At 54.0% G+C, this 27,415-nt stretch overlaps 5 protein-coding genes across 5 annotated transcripts; 1 reads left to right on the top strand and 4 right to left on the bottom strand.

The window, feature by feature from the left end:
- Positions 1-7,349: 7,349 nt before the first annotated feature.
- On the bottom strand, positions 7,350-7,928 carry BZA05DRAFT_369069 (membrane-associated, eicosanoid/glutathione metabolism protein; the record flags this gene model as incomplete). The annotated part of the gene is made up of 2 exons (XM_051481609.1): positions 7,350-7,562; positions 7,630-7,928. 2 exons carry the CDS (start codon positions 7,926-7,928, stop codon positions 7,433-7,435), a joined length of 429 nt encoding a protein of 142 aa, XP_051342758.1. The 3' UTR covers positions 7,350-7,432.
- Positions 7,929-8,515: 587 nt separating this feature from the next.
- BZA05DRAFT_205051 (uncharacterized protein) lies at positions 8,516-9,454 on the bottom strand. Its single transcript, XM_051479541.1, has 2 exons — positions 9,145-9,454; positions 8,516-9,088 (listed from the first exon to the last, which is right to left on the bottom strand). Exons 1-2 carry the CDS (start codon positions 9,298-9,300, stop codon positions 8,636-8,638), a joined length of 609 nt encoding a protein of 202 aa, XP_051342757.1. The 5' UTR covers positions 9,301-9,454; the 3' UTR covers positions 8,516-8,635.
- Positions 9,455-15,545: 6,091 nt separating this feature from the next.
- BZA05DRAFT_389107 (HAD-like domain-containing protein) lies at positions 15,546-16,574 on the bottom strand. Its single transcript, XM_051482731.1, has one exon. The coding sequence runs from the start codon at positions 16,406-16,408 to the stop codon at positions 15,665-15,667; it is 744 nt and encodes a 247-aa protein (XP_051342756.1). The 5' UTR covers positions 16,409-16,574; the 3' UTR covers positions 15,546-15,664.
- Positions 16,575-20,693: 4,119 nt separating this feature from the next.
- Positions 20,694-21,326, top strand: BZA05DRAFT_332468 (uncharacterized protein; the record flags this gene model as incomplete). The annotated part of the gene is made up of 1 exon (XM_051480650.1): positions 20,694-21,326. One exon carries the CDS (start codon positions 20,694-20,696, stop codon positions 21,324-21,326), a length of 633 nt encoding a protein of 210 aa, XP_051342755.1.
- Positions 21,327-24,368: 3,042 nt separating this feature from the next.
- On the bottom strand, positions 24,369-24,779 carry BZA05DRAFT_442305 (uncharacterized protein; the record flags this gene model as incomplete). The annotated part of the gene is made up of 1 exon (XM_051486744.1): positions 24,369-24,779. The coding sequence occupies one exon, from the start codon at positions 24,777-24,779 to the stop codon at positions 24,369-24,371; it is 411 nt and encodes a 136-aa protein (XP_051342754.1).
- Between the last annotated feature and the right edge of the window lie 2,636 nt (positions 24,780-27,415).

Below are 27,415 nucleotides of genomic sequence, written 5' to 3'. Positions count from 1 at the left end.
TTACAAGGTGGTATCCTTATTGACAGCATTTACCAAGAAGGAGGATGGAAAGTATGTTCCCTTCGTTTGGGGACCGGAACAGCAGAAAGCATTCGACGAACTAAAAACAGCATTCACCTCGGCCCCGATCCTCCGGCACTTCGACTACGATCGGCAGATAGTAGTGGAAACTGACGCCTCCGACTACGTCTCTGCTGGAGTCCTATCTCAGTACGCCGACGAGGGAATCCTGCACCCAGTGGCATTCTATTCCAAGAAACACTCCCGGGCAGAATGCAACTACGAGATCTATGACAAAGAACTCCTTGCAATCATCCGCGCCTTTGAGGAGTGGAGACCACATCTGGAGGGCGTGTCACAGTTCAGAAATCCTGGCCTTAAGTAGCTACTGGGATGATGGCCATCAGCCATCAAAATACCTTTTGGTCGAGTGGTATAGTACTTTCCCAGTGTACTTTATTACAGGGCGCTCCTCACCCCATCCAAGTCCTAAGCGGCCACAAGAATCTGGAGTATTTCATGACAACGAAACTACTCAACCGACGACAAGCGCGATGGTCAGAGTTCCTTTCCCGTTTCCATTTCAAGATTGTCTACCGACCAGGCAAAGCGGGAGGAAAACCGGATGCACTGACCAGGAGGTCAGGAGACCTTCCCAAAGAAGGGGATGAAAGACTGCTCGCCAACCAGCAGGCAGTCCTGAAACCTGACAACCTACCAGAAGAGCTCCGGTTGGCAGCAACCAACACACCCGAACAAACTCGTCCCCTCCTCACGTCACTGATAACAGAAGGCTACGACATAGACCCCCTCCCGAATCGAATCCTCGAGCTACTCAGAAATGGTACACGCTACTCGAAGGAGATCTCCTTGGCCGAATGCCGCGAAGTCAACGGGCGACTGATCTACAGAGACTGCCTCTATGTTCCAGAGTACGACCGACTCCGACTACGACTGATCCAGGACCACCACGGCCCACCGGCCATGGGGCACCCAGGGCGCGCGAAAACCCTGGAACTACTTGCTCGGGGGTACTACTGGCCACAGATGCGAAAGGACGTTGACAAGTTTGTCCGAAACTGCCACACCTGCCGGCGAACCAAGGCCACCCGGCACGCACCCTATGGTGTCCTGCGCCCCCTCCCAGTACCCGAGAAGCCATGGCAACACATCTCAGTCGACTTTGTCACTGGCTTACCGGCCTCAAAGGGGTTTGACGCCATCTGTGTTTTTGTTGACCGACTGACCAAGCAACGCCATCTCCTACTGTAACGGCACGGTCGGGCAAGGCTCCAGGTAGCGAAGCCGGGCTGGGGGTCGGGTTCTGGGTTCGGTAGAGGCAAGACAGGTTCAGGGGACAAGGTGAGGCAGGGCTCAGTGCAGACGGCAACTGAGAACAGAGGCAGGGACAAGGACTACGGCGCAGACGGCAGCCGAGGCAAGGGCAGAGGTAACAGTGATTGAATTAACAAGTTGTTGCGTGAAGAACTAAGTACAGAGGGGCAACGGCCGGTTTATATAGGAAACCCTCCACTTCTTCTCTCAACCTGACAATAACCGTGGGCGTGTGCCAGACCCTGAGAAATCCACCTTGCCAGTACCCCGCTTCCGTGACTCATACCCTGCGCAGCCGCACTACCCCTGCTTACTGCACACAGACCCAATTCCTCCGGCTCATTCCTGCATTGCCGCCCGCGCAGCCCCTTGCACTGCCCCCGCGCTGCCTTCCCACCCCTGTTCTGACTCTTCCTCGAACGTCCCGTCGCGAGCCGTGACACCTACCATGCACCAAGACCATCACCTCGGAAGGACTGGCCGAGCTGTTCTGCGACCGGATCTTCAGGTACCAAGGGTTGCCAGATACCATCGTCTCGGACAGGGGTCCCCAGTTTGCCTCGAGATTCTGGAAACACCTATGCTCATGCCTCAAGATCGAGCCACGCCTGTCAACTGCCTTCCACCCCCAGACCGACGGCCAAACCAAACGGATGAACGCCGTCATGGAACAGCACCTCCGCGCGTACGTCAGCTACCTCCAGGATGACTGGGTGGACTATCTGTTCTTGGCCCAATTCGCTGGCAACAACCAGGTCTCCGACACGACTACTCTGTCCCCATCCTTCGCTAACCTAGGATACCACCCACGGTGTGACTTTGAGCTGGATATCCGTGTCGACACTAAGGAGGAACATCAAGCTCAGAATGCAGCGGAACGGTTGCATCAAATTCACCACGTCGCCCGCAGCCAAATGCGGTATGCCCAGGCACGGCAACAGGACGACTCCGACCGACATCAAACCCCTGCGCCAGCCTTCCAACCAGGCGACATGGTATGGCTGAATGGTCGGAACTGGCACATCGAGAGACCCAGTCGCAAGCTGGAAAACAAACACCATGGTCCCTACCTTGTGATTCGGACAATCGGAACCCACGCCTACGAATTGGACATCCCGGACACCGTTCAGAAGCACCGAACATTTCCTGTATCCCTCCTTCATGCCTCCGCTGACGATCCCTTCCCTGGACAAATTCCACCGCCACCACTTCCGGTAATCGTGGACGACCAAGAAGAATGGGAGGTTGAAGAGGTCCTCGACAGCCGGAACCTCAGGGGCAAACTCCAGTACCTGGTGAAATGGAGAGGCTACGCGGCACCAACATGGGAACCAGAGGAGAACCTTACCGAGGTACAAGCTGTGGACGACTTCCATCGACGATACCGCATGCAGCCTGGACTAGTCGAGCTTGCTCTCGTGGGAACTCGAGCCTTAGGAGGGACTACTGTCACGGCTCGCGATGGAATCACGAAGGGAGGGTCGGCACAAGGACCGGGAGAGTTGGGGGGCAGTGCACAGGCAGTGCACCGGCAGTGCAAGGATGAGTCGCAGAGGATTGGGGGCTGTGTGCAGGGAGCAAGGATAGCGCAGTAATGAGCCGCAGGAGATTGGGGCTGTGTGCAGGAAGCAGGGGTAGTGCGGCTGCGCAGGGTATGAGTCACGGAAGTGGGGTACTGGCAAGGTGGATTTCTCAGGGTCTGGCACACGCCCACGGTCATTGCCAGGATGCGGGAAGAAGTGGAGGGTTTCCTATATAAACGGGCCGTTGCCCCTCTGTACTTAGTTCTTCACGCAACAACTTGTTAATTCAATCACTGTTACCTCTGTCCTTGCCTCGGCTGCCGTCTGCGCCGTAGTCCTTGTCCCTGCCTCTGTTCTCAGTTGCCGTCTGCACTGAGCCCTGCCTTACCTTGTCCTCCGAACCCGTCTTGCCTCTATCGAACGCAGAACCCGATCCCCAGCCCGACTTCGCTACCTGGAGCCTTGCCCGACCGTGCCGGTACAGTGGGAGGGGAGATGGCGTGACACCCCGAAAGGTATCGGAGGTCACGACGGTCGCAAGAGATGTGATTAGATAGTCCGGGTGGTTAGAATAGAGTTGCGAGCCGAAGGGATAGTTAGAAGCGATCATGAACAAGATAGCAAGGAGGAAGCAAACGGATTCCAGAGTCTAGACAGTGATCGCAGATGCGGGTGATAGGGATAAAAGTCCAGAGGACTTTGGGATCTCCGTTCATAGGGCCCCGCAGTAGGAACTCCGATCCAGGGAAAAACTGTTATGACGAGAGAATCGCACATCGACCTATGGGGGCAGAGAACTTCGAGCGAAGAACTCTGCCGGCGCATGAGGGAGATAATTGCTCAGGAACTCTGATCTATCTTGGGCGTGTGGTGTTTACCACCTGCCTAGTCGAGAAGACTATCCGAAGAGAGCTGACGACGACTCAAGGCTAGGCCGCAGAACTCCAATGCAAAGGAAGCAACGGAGCTACGTTCGGCCTCACTCTAGAGGAATCACGTGCTGTTGATCGGGACGACTATAAGTCGAACCGAGCGGGCAACTGAACCAAAAAACACAATCATCGCACCGAACAAACCATCGAACAAACACCCTTAAGATTATTCCGTTGTGAATTATCGAAATCCCTGACTTTTATTCTACACTCCATAATACCATAGACTCCGACGACACAAACTCATCCCAGTCTCACAGTAATAAAGTCCACTGGGAAAGTACTATACCACCCGGCCAAATGTATTTTGATGGCTGAAGGCCATCATCCCATTAGCTACTTACTGCCAGGATTTCTGAACTGTGACACCCGGAATCAGATACACCCATAAAACTGCTTCCTGAGAAGTCCAGACAATATGCGAACATTATGAGCAAGAAAGCAGCCGATAAGCTTCCTGATCACAAGTCCTACAACCATGCAATTGATCTCAAGGAAAGAGAGACTCCTTCATGGGGTCCTATCTATGCGCTGTCAGAGAAAGAACTTGAGGCTCTCAGGGAGTGGCTCAAGGAGATGCTCCAGACAGGCAAGATTCGAAGATCCAAATCACCAGCCGGGGCGCATATATTATTTGTACCAAAGGCGCACGGTAGGGGTCTCCGATTATGTGTCGAGTATCGTGGTATCAACAAGATTACTGTAGCCAATCGCTACCCACACCCGATCATGGCAGAGTTGCAAGACCGAGTCAGGGGTGCAAAAGTCTTCACCAAAATTGATCTGAAGAATGACTATCACCTTATCCGCATCAAGGAAGGTGACGAGTGGAAGACGGCTTTGCACTGTTGATACGGATTATACGAGTTTTGGGACATGCTGTTTGGGCTGAGCAACGCTCCAGTGACGTTCTAGAACATGATTAACCACATATTTCTGTATATGTTGGATTTGGGACTGGCCGTGTACATCGATGACTTACTCATCTATGCGAAGACGCAGGAAGAGCATGTGTCATGGCTTGCAACGGAATGACGAAGGAAGGGTCGGCGCAAGGATCGGAAGAGTTGGGAGGCAGTGCACAGGCAGTGCAACGGCAGTGCAAGGATGAGTCGCAGAGGATTGGGGGCTGTGTGCAGGGAGCAGGGATTGCGCAGTAATGAGCCGCAGGGGATTTGGGCGGTGTGTGCAGGAAGCAGGGGTAGTGCAGCTGCGCAGGGTACGAGTCACGGAAGCGGGGGTACTAGCAAGGTGGATTTTTCAGGGTCTGGCACACGCGCACGGTCATTGTCAGGTTGCGGGAAGATGTGGAGGATTTTCTATATAAACGGGCCGTTGCCCCTCTGTATTTAGTTCTTCACGCAACAACTTGTTAAGTCAATCACTGTTACCTCTGTCCTTGCCTCGGCTGCCATCTGCACCGTAGTCCTTGTCCTGCCTCTGTTCTCAGTTGCCGTCCGCACTGAGCCCTTCCTTGCCTTGTCCTCTGAACCTTTCTTGCCTCTACAGAATCCCAGTACCTGATCCCCTGCCCGACTTCACTACCTGGAGCCTTGCCCAACCGTGCCGTTATACCTAGGGCCTGGTCCGGATGGCGGGAACAGAAGGTTGAAAAACAGCTTTCCGGACACGCTATGGCCTCCTCGAATCCCTCGCCATGCCCTCCGACCTCATCAACGCCATGCCCATTTCGAAGTTCTGATCAAGGATGTGCTATTCCTGTACCTCAATGATTTCTGCACTGCATTCATCGACGACGTCTTCATCTACAGTCGAGTCCTGGAAGAACACCAGAAACAGATCAGGAAGGTACTTCACGCACTGTCTGCAGCCAGCCTACATCTTAAGCCCCGAAAATGCCACTTCCACCAAACGGAGGTCAAGTATCTAGGACTGATCATCACAATAAATGGAATCAAGATGGACCCAGCGAAAGTCTCCTGCATACTGGAGTGGGAGAAACCTAGTACCGTGACCGACGTGCAATGCTTCCTGGAATTTGCGAACTTTTTGCACCTTTTTATACTCGCGCTTCAGGATCAATGGGTGGTGCCCGTCCGACACAGCATGGATGTTCGCTAAGCTCAATTGCGCGGGACTGTATTTCATGGGCCATGTCTTAAGACCGTCTTCGACAATCGGCGAATACTGGAAGCCGAGGGCTATGGCTCGGCGCCAGAGTCGCTACTGGTAGAAAGGGGACCTGTCACGCAATACCTCTAGTTTCACAAAAAGTCTTGGAAAAGAAACACACTAGCTAGGCGGACGGCCCAGGACTTGGTGGTCCCTTCTCATGTATGGATATTCAAAACGAATCGACACACGATGCCGGAGATATTTTCATAAAGGATGAAGAGGGCGATCTTTACGAAGTCATGGCTAATTGGAAAACCGTACGGGGGGTTGTCGAGTACTGGGATCCCGATGGTGTTCATGCGGACGGTATGGCCTACTCAATCAATCCGTGGGAGCTCCCTGGCTCCACGCAAGTCGCCATCATGACTGGGATCACCCATTGTAATCCCATAGATATTCTAAAATACTAGCGGCGTACAACTCTTAGGTTCGAGGGGATTATGGTCGCCGTGCTCCGAGAAGTTGATCACATCCATTGCAAGCTACTCGGCTATTTTAACGTTGCTGCCCGTAAACTGGGCGCAGATGATTATCATACCTGAGCATTTACCTTTATGTTAGTAATCGTCAAGAATGCTGCAACCATTCGTACGGTGCGGTACCTAGTACCTAGTATGTCGAGAAAACGGCATTCTAAAGAATGCCGCATGTAGTTTTGCTGCCTAGTATTATGATGGCCATCGCACTAAGGAGGGTAAATGATTACGTATTGAAAGGCGTTGGGCATCCTACCTGTAAATGCAGCATTTAGATCGGCTTCCGCAGTCATACAATCAGGCATTTATCACTAGCATTTCAGACAAATGTGCACTGTAAAACCGGTACAGAGTGTTACAACTACGGTAGCGCGACAGGATTTCGGGCATGACGCATTCATATGAATCTGCATTACATCGGGTCCTAAATTCTATCACGGTACTGAAGCAACATGGAAATTGCACAATTCAAGTTGCACTCTGGTCCCGAGCAGCCCATATTTTTTACCACTGTAGGTAATACATAGACTCAAGTATGTACGGAGAGACCAAAAGTTGTATTTCTATGGGAAAACATGTCGCACATCACTGCCTCTAGCCTCAGCCCGTATCTATGTAGGTAGGTGCATGGTTGGTAGAGCTGGCCATGGTGTTTCACATACCTAGTCCGTTAGTTTTGGAGGGCGCAATCAAAGTAGTACGTCCCGTCCGCCATCCCGTTTGAGTATGGACAGAGTCGGACGGCAGTCGACTCCAGTCCCTGGGCATGGCTACCTTGGGTGGGAACTGAAGGAATGTATGTACCTGATACCTGCCACAAGCCGATACGTACTCAGCCTAAGTGGAAATTGTTTTTCCTTTTCCCACACCAACAGCACCTTTTCTGGATTAGAGATTCGGAGAGCAGAACCAGAGTCAAATCATGAAATATCACTATATCACAAACTCTTCCCCCAAATCCCGCCCACCGGGCCATCTTCAACGGTGCAAAACATGCCCTTCGCTGCTCGCATGTGCTTCTCTGAGCGCTTTAATAGCCCCAGTAATCCCTTGTCAAGTGGACACACCAAGCTGCCATAGCCCCAATCCACGTGTGCGTTCCATAATACCCTATCTTCCTGCCAACGCCGGTGGTGCCTTCAGCCCTCAACCCGGCCTCACTATTTCCCTCCATGTATCAGCACTGCTCACCCACTCCAGCCCACTCTCCACCTCAAGGTCACTTACACATTCACGACCCTGAGCACCCACAGGCCCGCGAGGGCATAAGCGAGGACCCTCCTGTTAGCACCATTCAGCTCCGCCAGCAGCGCGAGCAGCAGCCCGGTGGGCACGGTTTCCAGATAGTTCTGGTGCGCGCGCACGGCGATGTACAACGGGTCTGTCCCGCCGGTGGCGGAGGAGTGCTCGCCGATCAGCGTGTTCGTAGACTTGCGCGCGCGGATCACCCGGTGCGAGAGGGTTAGGAGGTACGCGGCAAAGGGGAGCGACATTGCGGCCGTCGTGGCTGTGGGTAGGATTAGCATGCGTGGAGGAGCAAGGAGGCGGGGTAGGGGGCGGGGGCGCTTACGCGCGAAGAGAAGCGCGTTGGAGGCGCTGCGGCCGACGGTGCCGGCGACTTCGCGGCCGATGGTGCCGGCGGCATCGCGGGCGGTGGAGGCGGCGTAGTCGTATGAGCGGGAGGCGGACATAGTTGTGGTTTTTTGATTGAGATTGTGGGAGAGGATGAGGATGGTTGGGAAGTGAACGGGGGTGGGCGAGGTGATTTGAAGTATCTCGTAGGGGTGGGGGGGATGGCGACGTCATGGCCGCGCAAAGGGTGGGGAAAAAAAGCGGCGGCGGAGGAGGGTGCGCGAGTGAGGTCATCTATCGAGGACGGGAAGCGGGCTGGCCCGTGCATCGGTATCGATGTCTCGATTCTCGAAAAAGAAGTCCGTGTTGCCTATCACCCACTCCCACGGCGATGAAGAACGGACATCTATTCGATCTTTAAGCAGAAGAAACATCCTCATCGTCAATTTGAAAACACCACCGTGATATCCGTTCATCCACCAAGCAGACATGCCAATGGATCCTAAAAAGCCAGCCTTAAACATGAAATACAACCTACAACCGCAATAACCCCAACCCGCTTGAAAACGCTGAGAAAACAGAACCAAATTATAATATCCCCAAACAGCCCGTGCCCAGAATCAAAGAAGAAGAACTCCACCACGCATTATCATACTCCCGCCTAAAACCCCATCCCTCCCGCGGCCATCGGCTTCCCACCCCCCGCCAGTGCCGCCTCACTTCTCGCGGTCCCCAGCCTCTCCGGCGCCTGCACGACTTCGACTATCTCGACCCGATCCCTCCGCCGCTTGTGAATCCAGCACATCGACACGTAGAGTAATGTCACCGCGAGTGTCGATAATCCGAGGACGAGCGCAATCACGGAGAGGACGGGGAACGAGGTTTCGTGCGAGTACTTTAGGCGCGAAGAGGAGGTTGCGGCGAGGAGGGCGGGGCTGATGGTGTACGCAGGAGCAGTGGTGTAGGACGGAACATTGTCGGAGGAGGTGGCTATCGCGGCGGATGGTCTACGCGCGAGAGAGGTGATGGCCTGACGCGTGAAGTTGGGGAATTTCGTGGCGATTGTGGGGTGTACAGTTGTGAAGGACGTGCGTGTTCTCGTTGTTCGAGTTCTCTATAAGGTGGCGTCAGCATGCGAGGTACATCAATGCCCACGGCGGCGATATCTACCTCTGCCTCCGTCGTCTCCAAATCCCGCGCATCCACCCCCGTCCCCCGCAGCAGACACCAAACGATCATACAAACGAAAGACGAAACAAAAGAAGGAGTAGATGAAGAAAAAAAAGTCAAAGGAGTGAATCCGCACAACATCATGACGAAGGACATGTAGGTACAGGGTGACGATTGCGATAACGGTTATGTACCTGTATGTGACCGGTACAAAGCACGGCAGAGAGGGAAAGCAAGGGAAGGAGAATCAAAGGAATGTATGCAAAGGCGCGCCGGGTCATGCGGGGGGGAAGATAACCCAGTATCTAGTAAAATACCTCGCCTCGGGTAAGGGGTGCGGTATTCACATAAATTTTTCATTGGGTTGAGTATCCACCTCTCCGTCGGTTGTGTTGGTGATCTTCGAGATGCGAGTGGGTTGTGCGAGTTCATGACGGCTACTGGTCGAACCCCGGAGGCGGGCGCTAATTGCCCCACGTAGCGTCGTCGCATTTCCCCGGTTCCCGACATCCTGGTTGGCTGGCGTTGGATCCATCGTCATCATCGAGGTCCCATCTCGCGGCGGCTATTGGTCCATAGGGCTGACTGGAACCGCACTCCCCCCCACCACACACACCGATGCCAGGCGTCCCAAAGATATATGACAAGCGAACGATCGCGAGACGTGGAGCAGCTGCGGTGGTGCCAGACATGCAGCTGGGAGTGCGGCGGAGAAGGGATGTGTGCGTGGGCGTGCCTGCAGATGCGTGAAGAGTTCCTGCATTGCGACGCGCGGGTGCCGGAACTTACCGGCGGTGCATAAAGTCGTCGTAGGCATCCAAGTATATGGGGGAAAGTGTTTAAAATATGCAGTAGGACTTCCGTTATCGGCGGTGAAGGGCTGAAGGATCGGCGATAGGATATGGAGTGATTCATTTTCTGTTCGGCTCGAAAATTTCCGTGTAACGGTGTGTGAGTGGATGCCTGTGGTTCTGTGGACGGATGCTTTTTCCCTATGTCTTAGGGGGCGCAGTGCGTGTTTGCTGGTTTATCTCTTGGCCCTACTGGAGAACGAATGCGGTGAAAAATAATAATAGAGACTGGAACCATCGCCATACACCATCCCAAAGGTACCATCATTCCGCGATGTGGTTATCGCCGGCAGTCTTGACTCCCTAAGGACCTTGCCCCCACGTTGAAGAGCAACATCCATCTCGGCAATCCGGATTGGTGGCGTCGTGAAACGGAATGGAGCCATGATACCATTAGACAACAGTATTTCACACGCCTCCGGACTCGACGGGGATTGCCTCTGTATCGCCAGTACCACCAGTTAGAACTTAGGATATTGTAGCCCCGCTTCGCAAAATCCGCCGATTGGTTCGCATTATGAAACGGAAAATACGTAGACTCGGTGTGATTGGTTGACTCCGGTCGAAACAAAACCGGATTCGATAGCTTGGCCAGGCCAAGCCCGGGAGAAACCCCCTTTTGCTCTTATTCACTGTTGCAGCAGCATTGGACGTCGCGATCGTTTTAGCTCGCATATCGTACCCAGCACACTACCGTCACTGCGGTGAGTCTCGGTGGTCAGTGTTTTGCTGAGGATTCTGGATCGTTGGTTGGTTGGTTCGTCACTCCCATTCGTCAGGAGCATATTCGATCCGTTTTCCGTCGCCGAAATGCCTGATGACCTGGCACTCCGTTAGCAACGATCTGTAGTCTGTGAGAATAGTTGTTCTCGACACTCCCAGCCCCGAGAACCCCACATGAAGACTGTCTGAATCACGAACAAATCGTCAATCTACCGGCAAATCATAGTCTATCACCCGCTAAAAATCCTCAGCTTCACTCTTCCCCGAAATTCCTGGCTGAACCTGTCAGGGCTATCGTGGATAAACTCCCGCTGGAATACTAAGGAGAGTCCTCATACCCAGTCTTTTCGTTGATGCCACTCTAAGCGGCTGCACTTCGCGTGGCAGGCAGGGCTATGCACTAGCACAAATATTCGCCACTGACCTCGAGCTGTAGCCTGTTAGTGTCATGATACACGACACAGATCGTCGCCCTGACCTGGATTTTGCCAACAGAACTCGATCACAGACATGCATACAATCTCTTGGCAACGAAAGAGGAGCTACCCTCGCACCAACCGCGGACCATGGTTTATCACCCGCTCCTTTTTTCGCCCGGGTTGCTCCAGCATCCAGCCCGTGTCGCGTGGTAAATTGTAATACGACTCCCATTGCCGTACACGGAAGTGTGATCTTCCTCCATCCACGACGTTTCAACCAAGCCGCAGACCTTTGATTCGTGCTGGATGTCGATCATGAGCCTGTAGTGAACCAATCGACGATGAGGACCTGGACTCCTGGAGTTGGTCGGTATTTGGAGGAAAACGCAACAGGCGGAGAATCCGGAACACGGAACACGGACTCGAAGAGGTGCCAGCGGCAACGACGCGGTAGCGGTGGATGGGATGGATAGTACCACTAGGTGGATTGTTTCTGGGTTCCGCATTGACGTTTTTCTGGGGCGTAAGCCCATCCCTCCTTCCCACACCATCCGTGTTCTGGCTCCGGATCCAATTCTGGCATCGGTGACGATGGCTACTCTTCATCGCTCTCCCCCCTCGAATGTACTATGCGCCGTGGAAAGCCGGCGATGCCATAGTTGAGTCATGGAGTCGATATTCGTCCTCCGTACTCTTCGATACCATTCCAACCCCATGAATGATGAATCCGTGACACTGCAACCAGCGCCGGCAGACCATGCTCAGCTCTTAAAGGAAATTCCTTGATTTCCGAATACTGTCGATTGAACAGTCATAGTGACAGCCAGAGAGAAGCTTGAACCGTATCATTAGATAGATGATGTATAGATCATCGCCACCGGGGGTTGACTCGAATATGCCAGGATTACGGGCATCTTCCGGTATCCTGCATTCGCTCTCTGTCGACTCAGTGCTTCAAAGGTCTCGGCAGCTCCCGGGGAACCGCATGCGTCCGGATTCCGGCTACCACTCAATAAACGGTACCATGATCGGCCGAAGCGCCTCTCTGAGTCCAGTCGCACTCTTACTCGAAAAGTTGGCGCGAATTACCGCGTCGGTCTGAGCGACTAGGTAGCCCGGATCGAATATCGACGAAAGAGGGCTAGCTCTCTGATGGCGAGAGATGGAACCAATATTGCAGGTGGTTCCGGATTTCATCCTGATATGTGTCGCGCCTTGACGAGGCCCTGTGGATGTAGAGGTCGCTGAGGGTGGATGTATCGCCATCGGTTGCCGTGGATCAATCCGGCAAAGGAAGACGGCCTCATTATGGAATCTCAAGGACTGTAGGGCCCCGAGTCTAGATCCTGCCGGTGTGGCTGCCTGCCGCTGCCTCTCGAGCGCTAGATTCGTGAACGGAGACTACTAGGGATTCCTAGCGACGATCAAGGATATTGAATTATCGAAATCCCTGACTTTTATTGTATACTCGATACCTATTAAGACTTCGACGTCCCGAAACCGTTCCAGTCTCACATTAAAACAGTGGTTAAATCGCGATTTTTTAACTTAAACAACTACTCCACCAAAAATTTCACAAAAACAATAACTACTCCACAAAAACAATAACTACTCCACAAAAACAACAACTATTCCACCAAAACCGATCGGAACACTCCGAAACTCAGACAGGTCTGTGGTCGTTCCTTCCGCAAAGAGTATCGTCGGGATCCTAATCATCCGGATATGGACGAAGAAGTCGATAGTGGGAAGTAGCTCAACCTTCAAGTATGCGTGCTCGAAGGCCCTGTGATGGTACGACTCTCTGAATTGCGCTATGCGTCTTCTTGAATCGACTATCGGATGAAGGACTCTGTCGGCAATGGCGAAGATTATACATGGGATGACTCCCCAATCCCCGGAGATGAATGAACATTCCTCTCCAGGGCGCGACATATTAACACCGCAACTCCAAGTCACACCCACTGCTACCGCCGATATGCACATCAGCAACTACCCTTCACGATCAAATCCAATCGACAGGAGGCGAAACACAGGAGACATACGTGTGAACAGTTCGGAATTCTCCATCCTGACCACCAGAGTCGGGAGTCGCCATGCCAGCTCCGGCCCCGACTACCAGGGTGCGACTGGGGTAATCACCCCGGATCCGGCCCCGACCACCAGGGTCAAGGGTCACAAATCCGAATCCCGCCTAGACTACGAGGATCTGGGGTCGTGATGCCAGCTTCGGCCACAACCACCATGGTTGAACTTGAGGAGATCTCAGCTCCGGCCATAGCCACCAGGGTTGAGCTTGTGGACCTCTCAGCGGGCCCCACGAACGATCGTCATTCGCCAGCCAATGACGAAAGCAAGAGGTTTGTCTTTTATTTCGTCAGTGTACGACGTACGCCATCGTAGCGGTATCCGGTCTCCGGCTCCAATGGGTTCTTGTAGCCGCGAGTTACCCGAATAGTCATTGACCAACCTGTGAGTGGCGGGAGGATGTTAGTCGGGATGTGAGAAGGGGGGAAAGGGTGACTAACGACTGAAGCTCCCGGCAAAGTAGTTCCGATAACCAAAGCGGGACGTTCCTCCCTCGAACGATGGGAGCTGCCCTCCCCCCTGAGGGAGAACATGAGTTCTCCCTAGAAGGTGGGCAATTGCCCAGCCTTCGCGGGGGGGGGTGTCCAAGGGTGGAAGACCTGCTTCCTACCTATGAGTGGAGAATGTTAGTATGAAGGAGAATAGTAGTGTAAGAGGTTGACGAACCCCCTGGGGCGACAGTATCACCGCTCCCCCCTAAGGAGAACATAAGTTCTCCCTCGAAGGTGGGCTTTTGCCCAGCCTCCACGGGGGTGTGTCTCCTGGCCCTGAATCTCCTGGCTGCGAATCTCCTGTGGACCTATGAGTGAAGAATGTGAGTATGGATGGCAGTAGTGATACAGGAAGAGGGTGACAAACCGGAGATTAGCTCGTACAAGCACGCTAGGTATGCTCAATGAAGAAAAGAAAAAGTTCGTAGTTGAAGATCTCTTGTTGTTGTGATGTTGTTAGGTGAAGAGGATGAAAGATGAAAGATGAAAGTAAAAAGAAGAGGGGGGAAGGGAGCGAGGTGTTTATAAGATTCGGGGGGGACATCAGATTTGCCCGAAAAAGTGCGCTAGCGGGCACACACAATCGTGAGTCCGCTAGCGGCGGCGCAAAATCTTCTTATAGAATTGTTTAGAATTGTTTGTGTGGTCATGGGGCAAACACCAAACTTCAAAAGTGGTTTGGTGATTGAGGTCGAGTGAGAGAAAGTGTGAGGCTTGCAGCCGAAACAAACACGAACACGTGAATGCTTGCAGCAAACCTCGTCACCCTGCAAGCGCGGCTTGGGTACATAGGCGATGTAGATAGCGAATCCGATCTACTGGCTGGAAAATGTAGCAAGCAAGACATACCGTACCCGGTATCGCCGTGTTGCGGTTCTACCAACCGGCGATCCATCATCCGCCCTGCGCCGATGCCCCCGCCGAACCTGTCAAATCTGCCAAACCTGCCAAACATCTACTCCAGTGTACTTTTGTCCACCGCGGCGCTTTGCAAACCGTCCTCCTTGATCAAAACCGTCGTCATCGACGAGAGCATACGCAAACTCTTCTACCGGTATCAGGCAAGCTATGTCCGCTGCTCCCCAACCAATCCCTCTTGCCAGCATATATTACATGTAGGAGTAATTGTGGACGAATATTATGTACTTACTCGAGTAATTCGCGCAGCAGAAAAACCACCACCTGCCGGCAGAAGTTTTCCTGTTCCAGCACGCTCGCCGATCACAGGCTAGTAGCCGCCCGCCGGCACGGCGACAACCTCCAGGCGACAACCGCGTTTCCGGCCCGTTTGGCACCATCCTCGAACTCTACCGGTACCGCACCTGCGCGCCGCGGAAATCACATCCTCCTCCCGAGTCCCGACTCCGAGTCCCGACTCCGCGCGGCGTTCTCGGCCCTGATACCTGGCCATGCTTTTCACGCGTCTTCCCGAGGGCTCTAGTTCCTCTAGTGCGGACGGGACGGCAGCACGCGTTGGAAGGATTCGTCGCGCTATTTTTCCTATACACACGCCGCGGGTGGTTCGACTCACTAGTCGTGTGCGGAATGCCGTCATAATTTGTCACGATTTCACGGTCATCCGGGATTCTCTGGTAATCATACCAGCGATTTGTGGCTAATCAGGACTACTCGGAGACGCGAGTAAGGAAGGGAGATCTAGCTGGGTAACTACGTCATTGTCATGGTGGGGATGTACTAAGGATGGCAGGGAGGTTCGGTGGGCGGAATGAGCCGTTCACTACGGTTCCCTAGCGGGGATAGGTAGGCGGAGCTCACCGTGAAGATGGATTTCACGGTCGCGGTGATGAACAGTTATGGACTTGACGGTGAGTAGTATTGGACCCTCCGTACCATGTACGATGTACCTAATCGACCTGACCCATGGGCAAGGAAGAAAATAAAAGACAGACGACCAGACAAACGAAAACAGACATCAATCCCATCCTATCTACAACTTCTCCGCCTTCTCAAACTCGGCCAACAGCGTCCTGAACTCAGTCCAATCCGTCATGACGTTGTAGGCACCCTCCTTCAGCAGCGCCTTCTTCATCTCCTCCTGCTTTTCCTTCCCGTGGTAACTGCCGACATAGCCCATCACGGGGATACCCGCACGCACCGCCGACAGGGTTCCGCTCTTTGAGTCCTCGACCGCGACGCACTCCTTGACGTCCTTGCCCAGCTTTTCGCAGGCAAACAGGTAGACGGCGGGGTCGGGCTTACTCGTAGGCTTCGGCAGCGACGTAGCGGCAGAGAACACGTGGTCGGCGGGGAAGTAGACGTCCTGACCGACCTTCTTGATTGACGCCTGGACCCTGCGCAGGGCGCTGCTGCTGACGACGGCGAGCCCGTACTTCCCCTCCTTGTGCAGCTCGTCGAGCACAGGCGTGCAGTTCACGCACGGCTCCGCCTTCTGCAGCAGCGTCGCGATCACCTGGTCCTCCTCGTCCTTGACGTACTTGTCCTCGTCCTCAGGCGAGATCTTGAGCGCGAACTTGGCGCCCAGCGCGTGCAGCATCCCGCGGAAGTTCATGCCCACGAAGTCGGCGATCAGCTGCGAGCCTGTGTAGCGGTCGGGGATGTCGTTGGCGGCGAGGATTCGGTTCAGCACTTCGGCGCACGCCTCGAAGGCGAGGTCTTCCGAGAGGACGAGCGTGTTGTCGCAGTCGAAGAGGAGGTGAGTGACTTTGACCATGGTTGCGGTGGTGTGTGTGTGTGTGTGGAGGGGGGAGGTTTCGAAGGATGTGTGTATTCGTGAGAGGTATGATGGATTTAGGATAGGGAGGCGTGGATGGAGTCGACTAATGCAGATGTCTGTCAATACAGCCCACTCTTCGCGGGGGAGAAGCGGGGGTTAAAAACCCATCGCGCGAAGCGGGGTAGCGGTCTCCAATTGTTCGCACACCATGGTTGGTAACAAGGCCCCCAGTCGATGCGGTCGGGATCTGCACTGCACTGCACCAAGATACAGGTAGCATATATCTCGCACTTTCTGCGTTTTCGCGCACATGTTTGTTGGATGTTTCCCCTTCGCCGGCGGGGCTACGCGGGGCCAATCGGAACGCGCGTTCGCGGCACCCCTTCGATAGCTATCGGCCAGGAAGGGTGGCAGGGAGGGAGGGGCGATGCACGCCAATATCGGGGGACATGGTGCCAGGATCCGCGATGACTGAGCCGTTGCTGTGGATAGTGCGATAGTGCGGAATCATGGTGGTGGTGGTTGGCGGTGGCAGCGGGTGGCGGTGGTGGCGCACCGTCAACGCGGGGTGGGATGCGGGGATGGAGTGTGGGGGCGGGGGCGGTTGTGTGCAGGGAACGTCATCATATCTAGCCCCGCGGCCGCGGCCGCGCGACTACAGCGCGATGGGAAACAATTCGAACGCCAGAAGAAAAGCAAACGGAACCGTTTGCATCTGCGATCTGCGATGGAATGGGGAAGAATTAGGAGCAGAAGAAAAAAGAAGAAAGAGGTGGAGTGTCGGGCAGCTGTCATCCGCCCTGCATCTTTCCATCTTGATCCGCAAGCGAGGGTGAAGAGAAGAGAAGAGGAGATGGATGGCAGGAGACAAGTGATTGGAACGCGGCTGCGGGATGTGAGGAGAAGATACGCAGATGCGCAAGATGTGCAGCAGGGAAGTTTCTGTCCCTTGATTGCCAGGCACTGTACCGTAAGTGGTGATCATGAAGATCGCCCATCGATATCTGGATTTTGCAGCTGACGCTTCTCCTCCTGTTTATCTCGCCGTCGAGATGGACTCGCAGCAGCAGCAGCATGCGCAACTCCTATCGGTATCCGGAAGTCCTTCCCACTTATCTCTGGCTCGTATCTGCCGGTACCGCTGTGGGGTACATCCTTAGGTACATCCTCAAGGTGCTTCCCGCGCGGGGAGATGCAGTAGTCCGTCGGCGGGAAGCATGTAACATTAGGTTTCGTGGAGTCAAAACGGACACTAAGAGGGATGCCGAAACGGCGGGAAGGTGAAGGAAAACTAGAACAAGAATGGCGAGTGTGGAGAAGCGGGAATTGGGAGTCAGGGGAGGACGTCTAGTCGATGGTACATACGGTACATGGGCGTAAATGAAGTCCTGGGTGGGAACGAATGAGCCGTGATATTGCTCCTATATCGCAATAATTACTTAGGGATGGCCGAGCCAGGCGCGGGATGTCCCGATGATAGCCTGCGTGGCGGGAAAGTGCTCGAGACAGAAGTGAAAAAACTAGCACTCTGATAGGCTCCCAATTGCGGACCTGGACTGCGGCGGGAGAGTGCGTGGGATGGAAGTTGCGGAAGTAGATCACTGATAGGCTCACAAACTCGTTTTCACTCCACACGTTTCCGACTGCGGAAGCCTGAGATAGACTTGTCACGTTTCTTGTATAATCTATGGTGATTTTAATCGGCATATCATACCAAAAAACTCTGCTCATTCCCGTAGACCATCCCGGATGGTCCACTCCTACGACCTCGACACCACGACGATCGCATAGGATGGGCCTCTCGATTCGGCAGACAGCACGAACGGGAATTATTTTCCAATTATATCGATTGTTAGGCGGTCGGCCGGGCCGAGCAAAGCGCGGGACTCGACACTGGCTACCTATGTACCTACTCGGTGAGCATTTATCACGGATATTAGAGGACGGTAGATGATGCGCAATTGGCACTCTGTAACTTGTTTCTGCGACTGAGCAATAGAAACACGTTCGGTGGATGGCAGTTCTCTTTGCGATAAATGTTTTAAAAAGGTGCATCTCAGCAATAAGGGATTTCCCGCGGGCTACCGACGAGGGGGGTCTGTATCACGTGCACTGGCGTAAGAGCATGGCATACCTGAGGCTGAGTCATTGAAGGCGGGCTCGGGCTGTAGCCTTGCAGGGGGTTCTTTTGTATTTACAAGTTGCGGCTTTCTTGGTTGGACACGAGAATTCGAGGAGGATTCGCTGCTCAGCATGCCCAGAGCCCCCTCCTTAGCCCCTCTTCGACGATGAAACACGGCGATAATTGCGGTCTGGCCTTACCCTAGGTACTTCGTGTTGTAGTTGTGAATGATCCCAGTGAACACACGTGACCGCGATCCACAATTGACAACTCACAACCCAACGGTGATCATTCAAATCCCGAAAACTATTTCAATGCTCACCGCATGGTCACACCTTTGCTTCATCTCGCCCTCCTCCTCCCGTTCCTCGGGTAGGATATCACACCGCTCCTCTCACTCTTACATACTACCTTAATCACCGCCGCTACCATCTAAATCACTCGAATCTCTTACCTTAATCACAACCTTAATCACCACCACGAGATCAGCCAGACGCAATGACTCCCTTAAAGAAGCAATCCACCTCCAGCAAGCTGCTCGCCAACTCCGACGACCCACCCGACGAGCCTCCAACCCCAAAGCGCCCCGGCAGACTACTTCGCTTCCTCGTCGGCTCCGGCGCCGAGAAGAAGAAGCCCCCCGACAAGGGGAAGCAGAAAGCCTCGTTCCCGGCAATTAGTCCTGTGTACCACGAGCCGATAACATTTGCGGATGTCACTGGTAAGGGGAAGGGGAAGGCCAAGGGGAAGGTGGTGGACCCCGGCCAAGCGAGGCGGTATGACGGCGCCTTCGAGAATACACGCACGCCGGGGGAGCCCAGCCATCCCATTGCTATTCCCGGGGCGCGGGGAAGGGCACAGACATCTCAGACGGCGCAGACACTGACGTCGTGGGACGGCCAGGCTTCGATGGTAGAGAGCAGGGGTATGGACACGCAGACATCGCCGACGGTCGATCCAATCCAGCGGTCGTTACCGCAGCTACGGAACAGGCGGGTTTCGATCGTTGCGTTGGAAAACGAGACTAGCAGTCTACCGCCGCCGGCGCCCAGGCCGCCTCTGCAGCGGAGGACGGCGGACACGGAGGAACGACTGCCCGAGCAGAGGTTGACAATGTCGTTGGCGCCACGGCCGGATAATCCGATGGGAAGGCGGCCAAATATGGCCTCGCTGGCCGACAGGATGAGCACACCAAGGCCTGCAGCTCTGGCTCGGCCGTCGAGCAGACAAAACCATGGAACTCCGCCGCGGCCGCGACAGCAGCAGGTTCGAAATCTCGGCAGCCCGACCTCACCACGGACAAGGCTGGTGGATGGAAGTTCTCAGGATGCAGAGTCCCTAAGGGATTTGTACCAGCAGCCGGAGGAGAATTTTGTAATCGACGTGAGCCCGCTGCCTTCGCCGCAGACGCACGAGACCGACGGCGATAGTTGGCAAGAGCAGCCATACGAGCAGAGCCTGGGTCGCAGCAGTATTTACAGCCAGGGATCATACGAGCAACGAGGCAGAAGCATCTTTTACACCCCAGGACCACACGAGCAACAAGACCTCAACCCCAGGAGTCCGCCCAGACCGCGCCCCGAAAGTGCTTCGCCTCACGAGCAGCTCGAACTCGATGGTACGCCAATATCCCCTCCCCCGCGACCCCAAAATCCTCGGGAGGGTGGGAGTAGCCCGCGGAGCCCCCGGCATGACGAGCGAGTTAGTTCCAATAGCAGTCAGGGCTCGCCACATCCCCGGCAACAGCTTCCCCGGCGAGTTAGTAGCGACGCCATCACCGTACTGCAGCTGCAACGTCAACAACAGCAGTCGCATCAACAGCAGCTTCCCCGGCGGGTCAGCAGTGATGCCATTACCGTACAGCAGCCGCATCGTCAGCCACAGCAGCCGCCTCAAGAGCGAGTTAATACCACCAGCGGCGAGAGGCTACAGCAGAATCCACATCAACAGCCTTCCGAAAGACCCCACAACCACCAACGGCGTCAGTCGGAGCAACCCCAGCAGTATAATCGCACCGGCATCGAGAAGACCAGACCCCCTCCGAAGGTGCGCGTTGGCAGTGCACCGCAGCACACCATACCGCGCGGCGGTTTGATAGGGCCTCCGGCGATGAACCCCGACCGTAGCAGCGGACTCAAGGCACGCCCACCGAAACTAGACATGACAATCCGCTCCAACATAGCTCCGCACGTGGCGGCGAGTGGTACCCGTCGGGAGCCGTTCCTCGACGCGATCAAGGGGCTGCTGAACGCCGAGATCGCATTCGACAAGAACGAGATCCCGCTGGCGCTGAAGTACTACAGCAACTCGAGGCAGACGCCGCACATCCAGTTCAACATCGGGCAGCTGCACCTGTTCAGCAGCGCGCCGGAGCTGGCGGTGGAAAACTTTGAGCGCTCGATCGAGCTCGACCACTGGTTCTGCGTGGGCTGGATGCAGCTCGGCGGGATCCTGTTCCAGGACCGCAGGTACAAGGATGCCATGTTCGTGTTTGGCGAAGCCCTGCGCTGCTTCAGGAACCGCGAGGAGATCGACTACGAGCAACTGGGGCTGAAGTACGTCGTCAAGCACGAGGAGGTCCTGTGGAATAGGGCGGCCGTGCAGAGGGCGTTGGAGTTGGACGAGCTGCGCGGTGCGAGGACTTACCAGGTGCCGATTGGCTCTCTCTTTAGGGTCCCAGGTAGGTGGGCGCGGTCAAGGATGAAAGCCGTGGGTGATGGAACCGAATGGGGTTTCAAGGGAAAAGGGAGGGTAGTGGCGGAATGCGAGAGTGTTTATCAACTGGATAGATAGAGCTATAGATATTTTTTCCGATGGAGTGATGATACGATGCAAGAGGTCATTTGTTGGACTTGATTGAACCTGCACTGTCACATGTGGCGCGCCGCAACAAAGTTGAATCAACGAGTGACCTGCAATGTTTTTGCATCCATGGCGACGTGGTGAAGGTTGAAGACCCAGCCAACAAGGGTCGCTTGAGGGTGGTGGGCCAACTAGTGAAGCAAGAAATGCACGCTCTTGTTGCAGTTACGCAACTTGAGAATCACAGCGATTACTCCTGGGAACGATGTAGGTATAATGTGATCTGCTGAAGTCCGAGAAGTTGTGATGCAAGGCTGGTGAGGCCGAGGTTGGAGAAATCGGAGGGGAAGAAATATGACATGATCGCGTGGCTGTGGATAGGACGATATGCAACATACAGCAATTGCCAGACTGTCGGCATTAAGACATACTATCCCATGGATCGTAACGCGCTGGAGTTCCAAAATCGCCTCAGAAATGGCCACTCCTCCATCCGCCCAGTCGCACCACCAACACCCCGGAGTAGGGCTGTGACTAGATAGAGTTTTTATTTAGATACGATTAAAGGGTTTTAATCATATCATGGTGGTTCTACTGATGGTTTAAGGCCAATTTCCACCCAGAAGCGCAAATTCGCGTGATTTTCACAGCTTTCCACGACCATACTGGCCCACCACCACATGAAATCTTGCCCTCAATCCCTAGAATTCGTAAAATATGATGCAGCTGCTCTAGAAATTGATGTGACGCAGCGGCACCCCCCAGACCTTACGCGATCATTAGGTTTTGGCGGCAAATGTCGACATTTTTCGTCATCTCAAAACGAGCCTACTTTGTGTCCGGTGGTCTATGCCAAGACTTGGACAAGGCGACAGAAATCATGATAGAAAGCCCGCGGCGTATTATCGGCGGTTGTAGTGGCTGAGGGAAGCATATGCGCATGGGCTAAAGATGACGCCGCGGCGTGGATGGTACTAAACAAACATTGTGGCGCAAATTGTGGCGCATATTATTGCTAATGGAAGAAGATTGTGGCGCGGCATTACTGGTGCTGGATGAAGATGGTGTCGCCGCTCCCGGTTTTGCTGCCACTGGACGCTATTCACCACACGAGAGTCGGAAATACTGGCAAATTTGGTGGGGAAAGTGCTGAAAATAGTGGCATTTTTAATCACTACCGGACTGCAATCGACTGCAGTCCAACCCCGTCCAGCAAATTGACGGACGGGACGGACTACTTTTATCCCGTCCGCAAAAAAGGCATGGACAGAACTGGATCTTGGTAGTCCGCCCGGTCCGGACTATAGAGAACACTGCCCGCTTCAAGGGTGTGATTTATCGAGCTGCCAGGTTTCAGCGAGTGATATACCGTGCGGCAGCATTTATTCATCGATGCTTTGTCTTTTGGAGAGTTGGTGACCCCCAAGGGCTCTCAATACATCATTTCTTTGTATCCCGAAATGGTCATTACTTAGGTGATTTTCGTGCTGAACGAGGCAGGTTTGTATCTGAAATTGCGACTTGTCAGATGGCGAAGATCTCTCATGCCTCTTCTCGTTTATAACCTCAACCACAAGCGTGAAAATTTTCAAAATTGACTAGACTGTAGCTAGGAGCCAAGAGAACAACTCTCTCCGCAAATTCTTTGGACGTATATGGCTTACTTTTAGAGATTTTCTGGGTTGAGTGGAGGCGCGTGGCCCTTTTGGAACTCTAAGTCTAAAGTTACGATCCAAGGGATAGCATCCCGCTTCCTATACGGCGAGGTGGAGACGTCTACTATAGATGCACCCAACCTCTTTTTTCCCGGCGAAAGTGGAATTCGCGCGCCTGTAGAAAGTAACGATAAAGTGCTTGCACTTCAAGCAGTAATATAAACGCTGATATTTGTCTCTTTGATCGAATACTCAGAGACCCAAAAACGGGTGAGGAACAAAAACTTGATCAATTCGAAGAAAGTTCTATGATAATGATGAAACGAAAACAAGACGAGCATGGACGACAGAAAAAGTGACAGCAAAAACAATTAAACCGTTAACGACCGCATCGGGTCTCCCATCAGAAACAATTGGCATCGCCCCCAAGCAAACAAAAACAAAAAAACAAACTGTGATCCCCCAAGTGAAATCATTCCGATTTTGTAACACCTCGCGACCCTAAATCTGTTGAGGTGGTAATTCCACCCCTTGGAAAGCCCGATTTGTGGGTCCTTTATGTAACTGCAATCCATCGAAGCAGCAGTGGTACCGGGAGATTTATTCCCTGACGGGGCAGGCATCTCAGCCACCCCCGCGGGCCAGTTTTCTACATAGACCAGACCAGTCGGCCGACCAGACCTTGCCAGGCTCGGTCGGCCCAGGTCGGCCGACGTCGGGTTAACTGCCAATTCTATCAGCCGCAAAAAAATCCTGAGTGTCTAGCGGTTTTAGCGCATTTCCGGCTTCAAATTTTGTTTCTTAGTCCGACCTATCCCGACCTATGCTTGGTCGGTCAGGATATATCACGACCAGGCCTGAAATTTATGCTCGGGATATAACCCGACCGGCCAGACCAAGTTTTGTTTTGGTCGCGATATATCCCGACCGACCAGACGAGTGTTTCTTTTACTCGGGATATATTCCGACCGACCATACCAGAGTTTTTTTTGGTCGGGATATATCCCGACCGACCCGACCATACCCAAATTTGGTCGGGACTGGTCTGTGTAGAACACTGCCACGGGCCCGCAGGCCACCACAGTAATTAATGGCTAGCATCTGCTCTTCGAGGTTTTGTGAATCGGAACTGACGTCGACCAGTATGAATAGGATGGAACAGACTCACTGGCCCTCTGGGAGATTCACTCCCTAGCGGGGCAGGCATCGCAGCCACCCACGTAGGCCCGCAGGCCGCACTTGATCTCCCAAGTGAAATCATTCTAACATCGTAACACCCCAGCCATCCAGCGCGAATTATTACCTAGGACAAAGGACCAGAATGCCAATATACCATCCAGAAAGGGACATATCCGTAAACATAGACTTCGAGAGTGTACTACACGCTCGCGGCCACGGCCACGGCCACGATCCCGATAACCACCAGAAGCGTCCAGGAAGACAGTGTGTTGGTTGTTCCTGCGCTGTCAGCTTCCGCCGAGAGGAAGGATGACGCGGTAACACTCGTGAACAGCGCGTCGAGGCTGCCGGAGGCGAGGCCTGCCGTCGGCGAGGGGGCGCGTGGACTGCGAGATCGCCGGTCGAGGCGACGACGGACTTGGTGCTGGAGCCTGGAGGCTAGGGTGACCTCGGCGGAGTCGAAGGCGATCGATGTGGGGACGGTCTCGACGCTGCCGGTCTCGGGGTCCGGGTACAGAGTCGAGAGGATTATATTGGAAGCCTGCAGGCATGGCAGCCACTCCCGCAGGCCCGCAGGACATAAATGAATGGTTTCCTCCTCGTCCGTCATTGTCGTTAGCATACGTTGCGTACACTTGAACATGGCCCACATGAGTAAATAGGATGCAAGAGACTCACTGGCCCTCTGGGAGATTCACTCTCTAGGCATCGCAGCCACCCCTGCAGGCCCGCAGGCCACACCTGATCTCCCAAGTGAAATCTTCCGATATCGTAACACCTCGCGACCCTAAATCTGTTGAGGTGGTACTTCCACCACTCGGAAAGCCCGATCGGCGCGTCCTTTATGTAACTGCAATCCACCGAAGCCGCAGTGGTATCGGGAGATTTACTGCCTGACGGGGCAGGCATCTCAGCTACCCCCGCAGGGCCCGCAGGCCAGATCGTTTTCCACTTCCGGGCAGTGTTCTACATAGACCAGTCCCGACCAAGTTTGGGTATGGTCGGGCCGGTCGGGATATATCGCGACCAAAAAAAACTTGGTCTGGTCGGTCGGGTTATATCCCGAACATAAATTTTCAGGTCGGATCGGGATATATCACGACCGACCAGGCATAGGCCGGGATAGGTCGGGCTAAGAAACAACATTTGAAGCCGGAAATGCTCTAAAAACCGCTAGAAATTAAGAAAGTTTTTGCGGCTGATAGAATTAGCAGTTAACCCGACGTCGGCCGACCTGAGCCGACCGAGCCCGGCAAGGTCTGGTCGGTCGGGATATATTCCGACCTCCTAAAGCCTAGGTCTGGTCGGTCAGCCGACCGGTCAGGTCTATGTAGAGCACTGCTTCCGGAGGCCCAGGCCAGATCATCTTCCGCTTCTGTGTACTGCCTTCGATCCCAACAGTGCGTCTTGGAGACTGTCGTGAACACCCATCAAAGCGGTGGTTGCGGATAATGCGCGACGCTGCACACGCACTAGTAAATGTCAGCATATTCGTGGATTAAAACTAACGATAAACATTTGCGGTGGTGCGCGGCCGATCCCATTGAAGGGTTGTCAATCAGGTTGAAATTGATGATAACGTTGCGAATCTCCGTGCGAGCGCTTAGTCACTTCTCACCGACGGCGAATACATTTGGTGATTCTTTTTTGTTTAATCGTTGAGTGCATGTAACCTGTCTAGATCATGGCAATATCAACCCGTACACCCCCGTTTCCACGCCGCTGTCCAACTCGACTTTCGCAGAGCAGCCCGATGTAGCTTTCCCTGCCCCCACGCTCATGCCTGTCCCCAAAAATGAAGATAGAGCGCAACAAAGAAATAATACTAGGAAAATACAAATTCCGCATCCTCCTTTCGTTCCTACTCCAAGGCGCCTCTCTCGGAAGCCGCCTCCTCCTCGAGCTGCCGCAGCACCTCCTTCTCTGCGAGCTCCCTCATCTCCCACTCGTAGACCTCACTTGCTGCATCTTCCTCGTCAGCCTGTGGGATCCGCCTGCCCACGGGCCACCACAGTGGGAGAAAGGAAGTCGGGGATGGCCAGGCTGCACTGCTTGTCTGCGCAGAGGTCGCGGATCGTGAATCCGTCCTTACTGAAGAGGTGTTCCCGGGTCTGAGTTTTGTAGCGGCACCAGCTCTAGCGAGCATTGGGGTGTTTCTTCATCCATTGGAGATACTGGCCTGTAAGGCACTGCAGTGCCCTGGCTTCAGTTAGTAGAACCTTGAGGCCAGGTGCTTGGGGAAATCGCTGGAATTGGGTCGGGTTTTTCGCTCGATTTCCGGCTGTACCGACATGCATCCTATCCGAGAGAGATCTCCAGTTTATTTCGCATGCAGCCTATCTAGACTATGCCGAAGCCCATCACAACGGTAGAATCCAGTGATAAGTACAGCACTTTACGCGCCGAGTGAGATACAATGGGAGGAATACGGCTGAAGAGTTCGTTGATAGGTTAATCGTTAATGGGGGAACGAGGTTCTAATTTGGTTCTGCGTGAAGAGCGTGCACAGACAAATATAGTTGTAGTCACTACTAGGAGTAGGACATCACGACGATCGAATACCTACGTGAAGTAGGAACATCAATTAGGTAGTTGTTTGCGAAAGCCTTCATCGTGCAGAATCTAAATCGACCGACTTTCCATCGTCTGCCTAAGCTCGCAATTACCATGACTCTGACTCCATACTTCCAGAGCCACTGCCCATCCACATACGTCCTGGCACGGATGGCCACCGAGCAGCAGCGGATTAAGGCGTCCGCAGCGTATGTACTAGATGTTCGTGCATGGAACACTCCCCAAGTGTCTGCCGCATCCGACGTTCTGAATCCTCTAGCAACTGCTCGTATCGTAGCTTTGAAGCGAGGGGGTTGCCCATGTGCAGATATTCTCGCTGGCGAGAGAATTGGCGGTAACCTAGATAGTTTCGCTGAGAGGTCTGCCGACTCGTAACCGACGTCTCGCAAATCTAAGTGATCATGCTCATGTCGGTGTAGTTGAACTCGGCGGTGGGTTCGAAGGCGAAGCGCGAATCGGTCGTGGCGGTGGAAGTGGGGTGATTCGGGAACCTCGCGCGTGGCAGTGATGGCGTGGTGGACATAGGCGGTTGTCTTCGTGAGGAGAGTCGTGGAATGGTGCCGGCAACGAGGTTACTGAAGCTGGCGGTCATAGTAGTCGGATAACGAGGGCGATGTTGCGGATGAACGGCGTGATAGTCGCTTTGGTTCTGTTCGGGTAGTAGAAATATGA

This window comes from Tricharina praecox (genome assembly GCF_024521635.1).
Source record: "Tricharina praecox strain CBS 144465 chromosome Unknown BZA05scaffold_4, whole genome shotgun sequence".
Lineage (NCBI taxonomy): Eukaryota > Fungi > Ascomycota > Pezizomycetes > Pezizales > Pyronemataceae > Tricharina > Tricharina praecox.
This window is presented reverse-complemented; position numbering and strand designations above follow the sequence as displayed.

What these genes read in the sequence shown, in the direction of transcription:
- BZA05DRAFT_205051 (XM_051479541.1), bottom strand. Translation starts at nt 9,300, where the DNA reads ATGTCCTTCGTCATGATGTTGTGCGGATTCACTCCTTTGACTTTTTTT. An exon ending in TGGAGACGACGGAGGCAGAG is followed by an intron (nt 9,089 to 9,144) that starts GTAGATATCGCC and finishes GCCACCTTATAG; the next exon opens with AGAACTCGAACAACGAGAAC.
- BZA05DRAFT_389107 (XM_051482731.1), bottom strand. Translation starts at nt 16,408, where the DNA reads ATGGTCAAAGTCACTCACCTCCTCTTCGACTGCGACAACACGCTCGTC.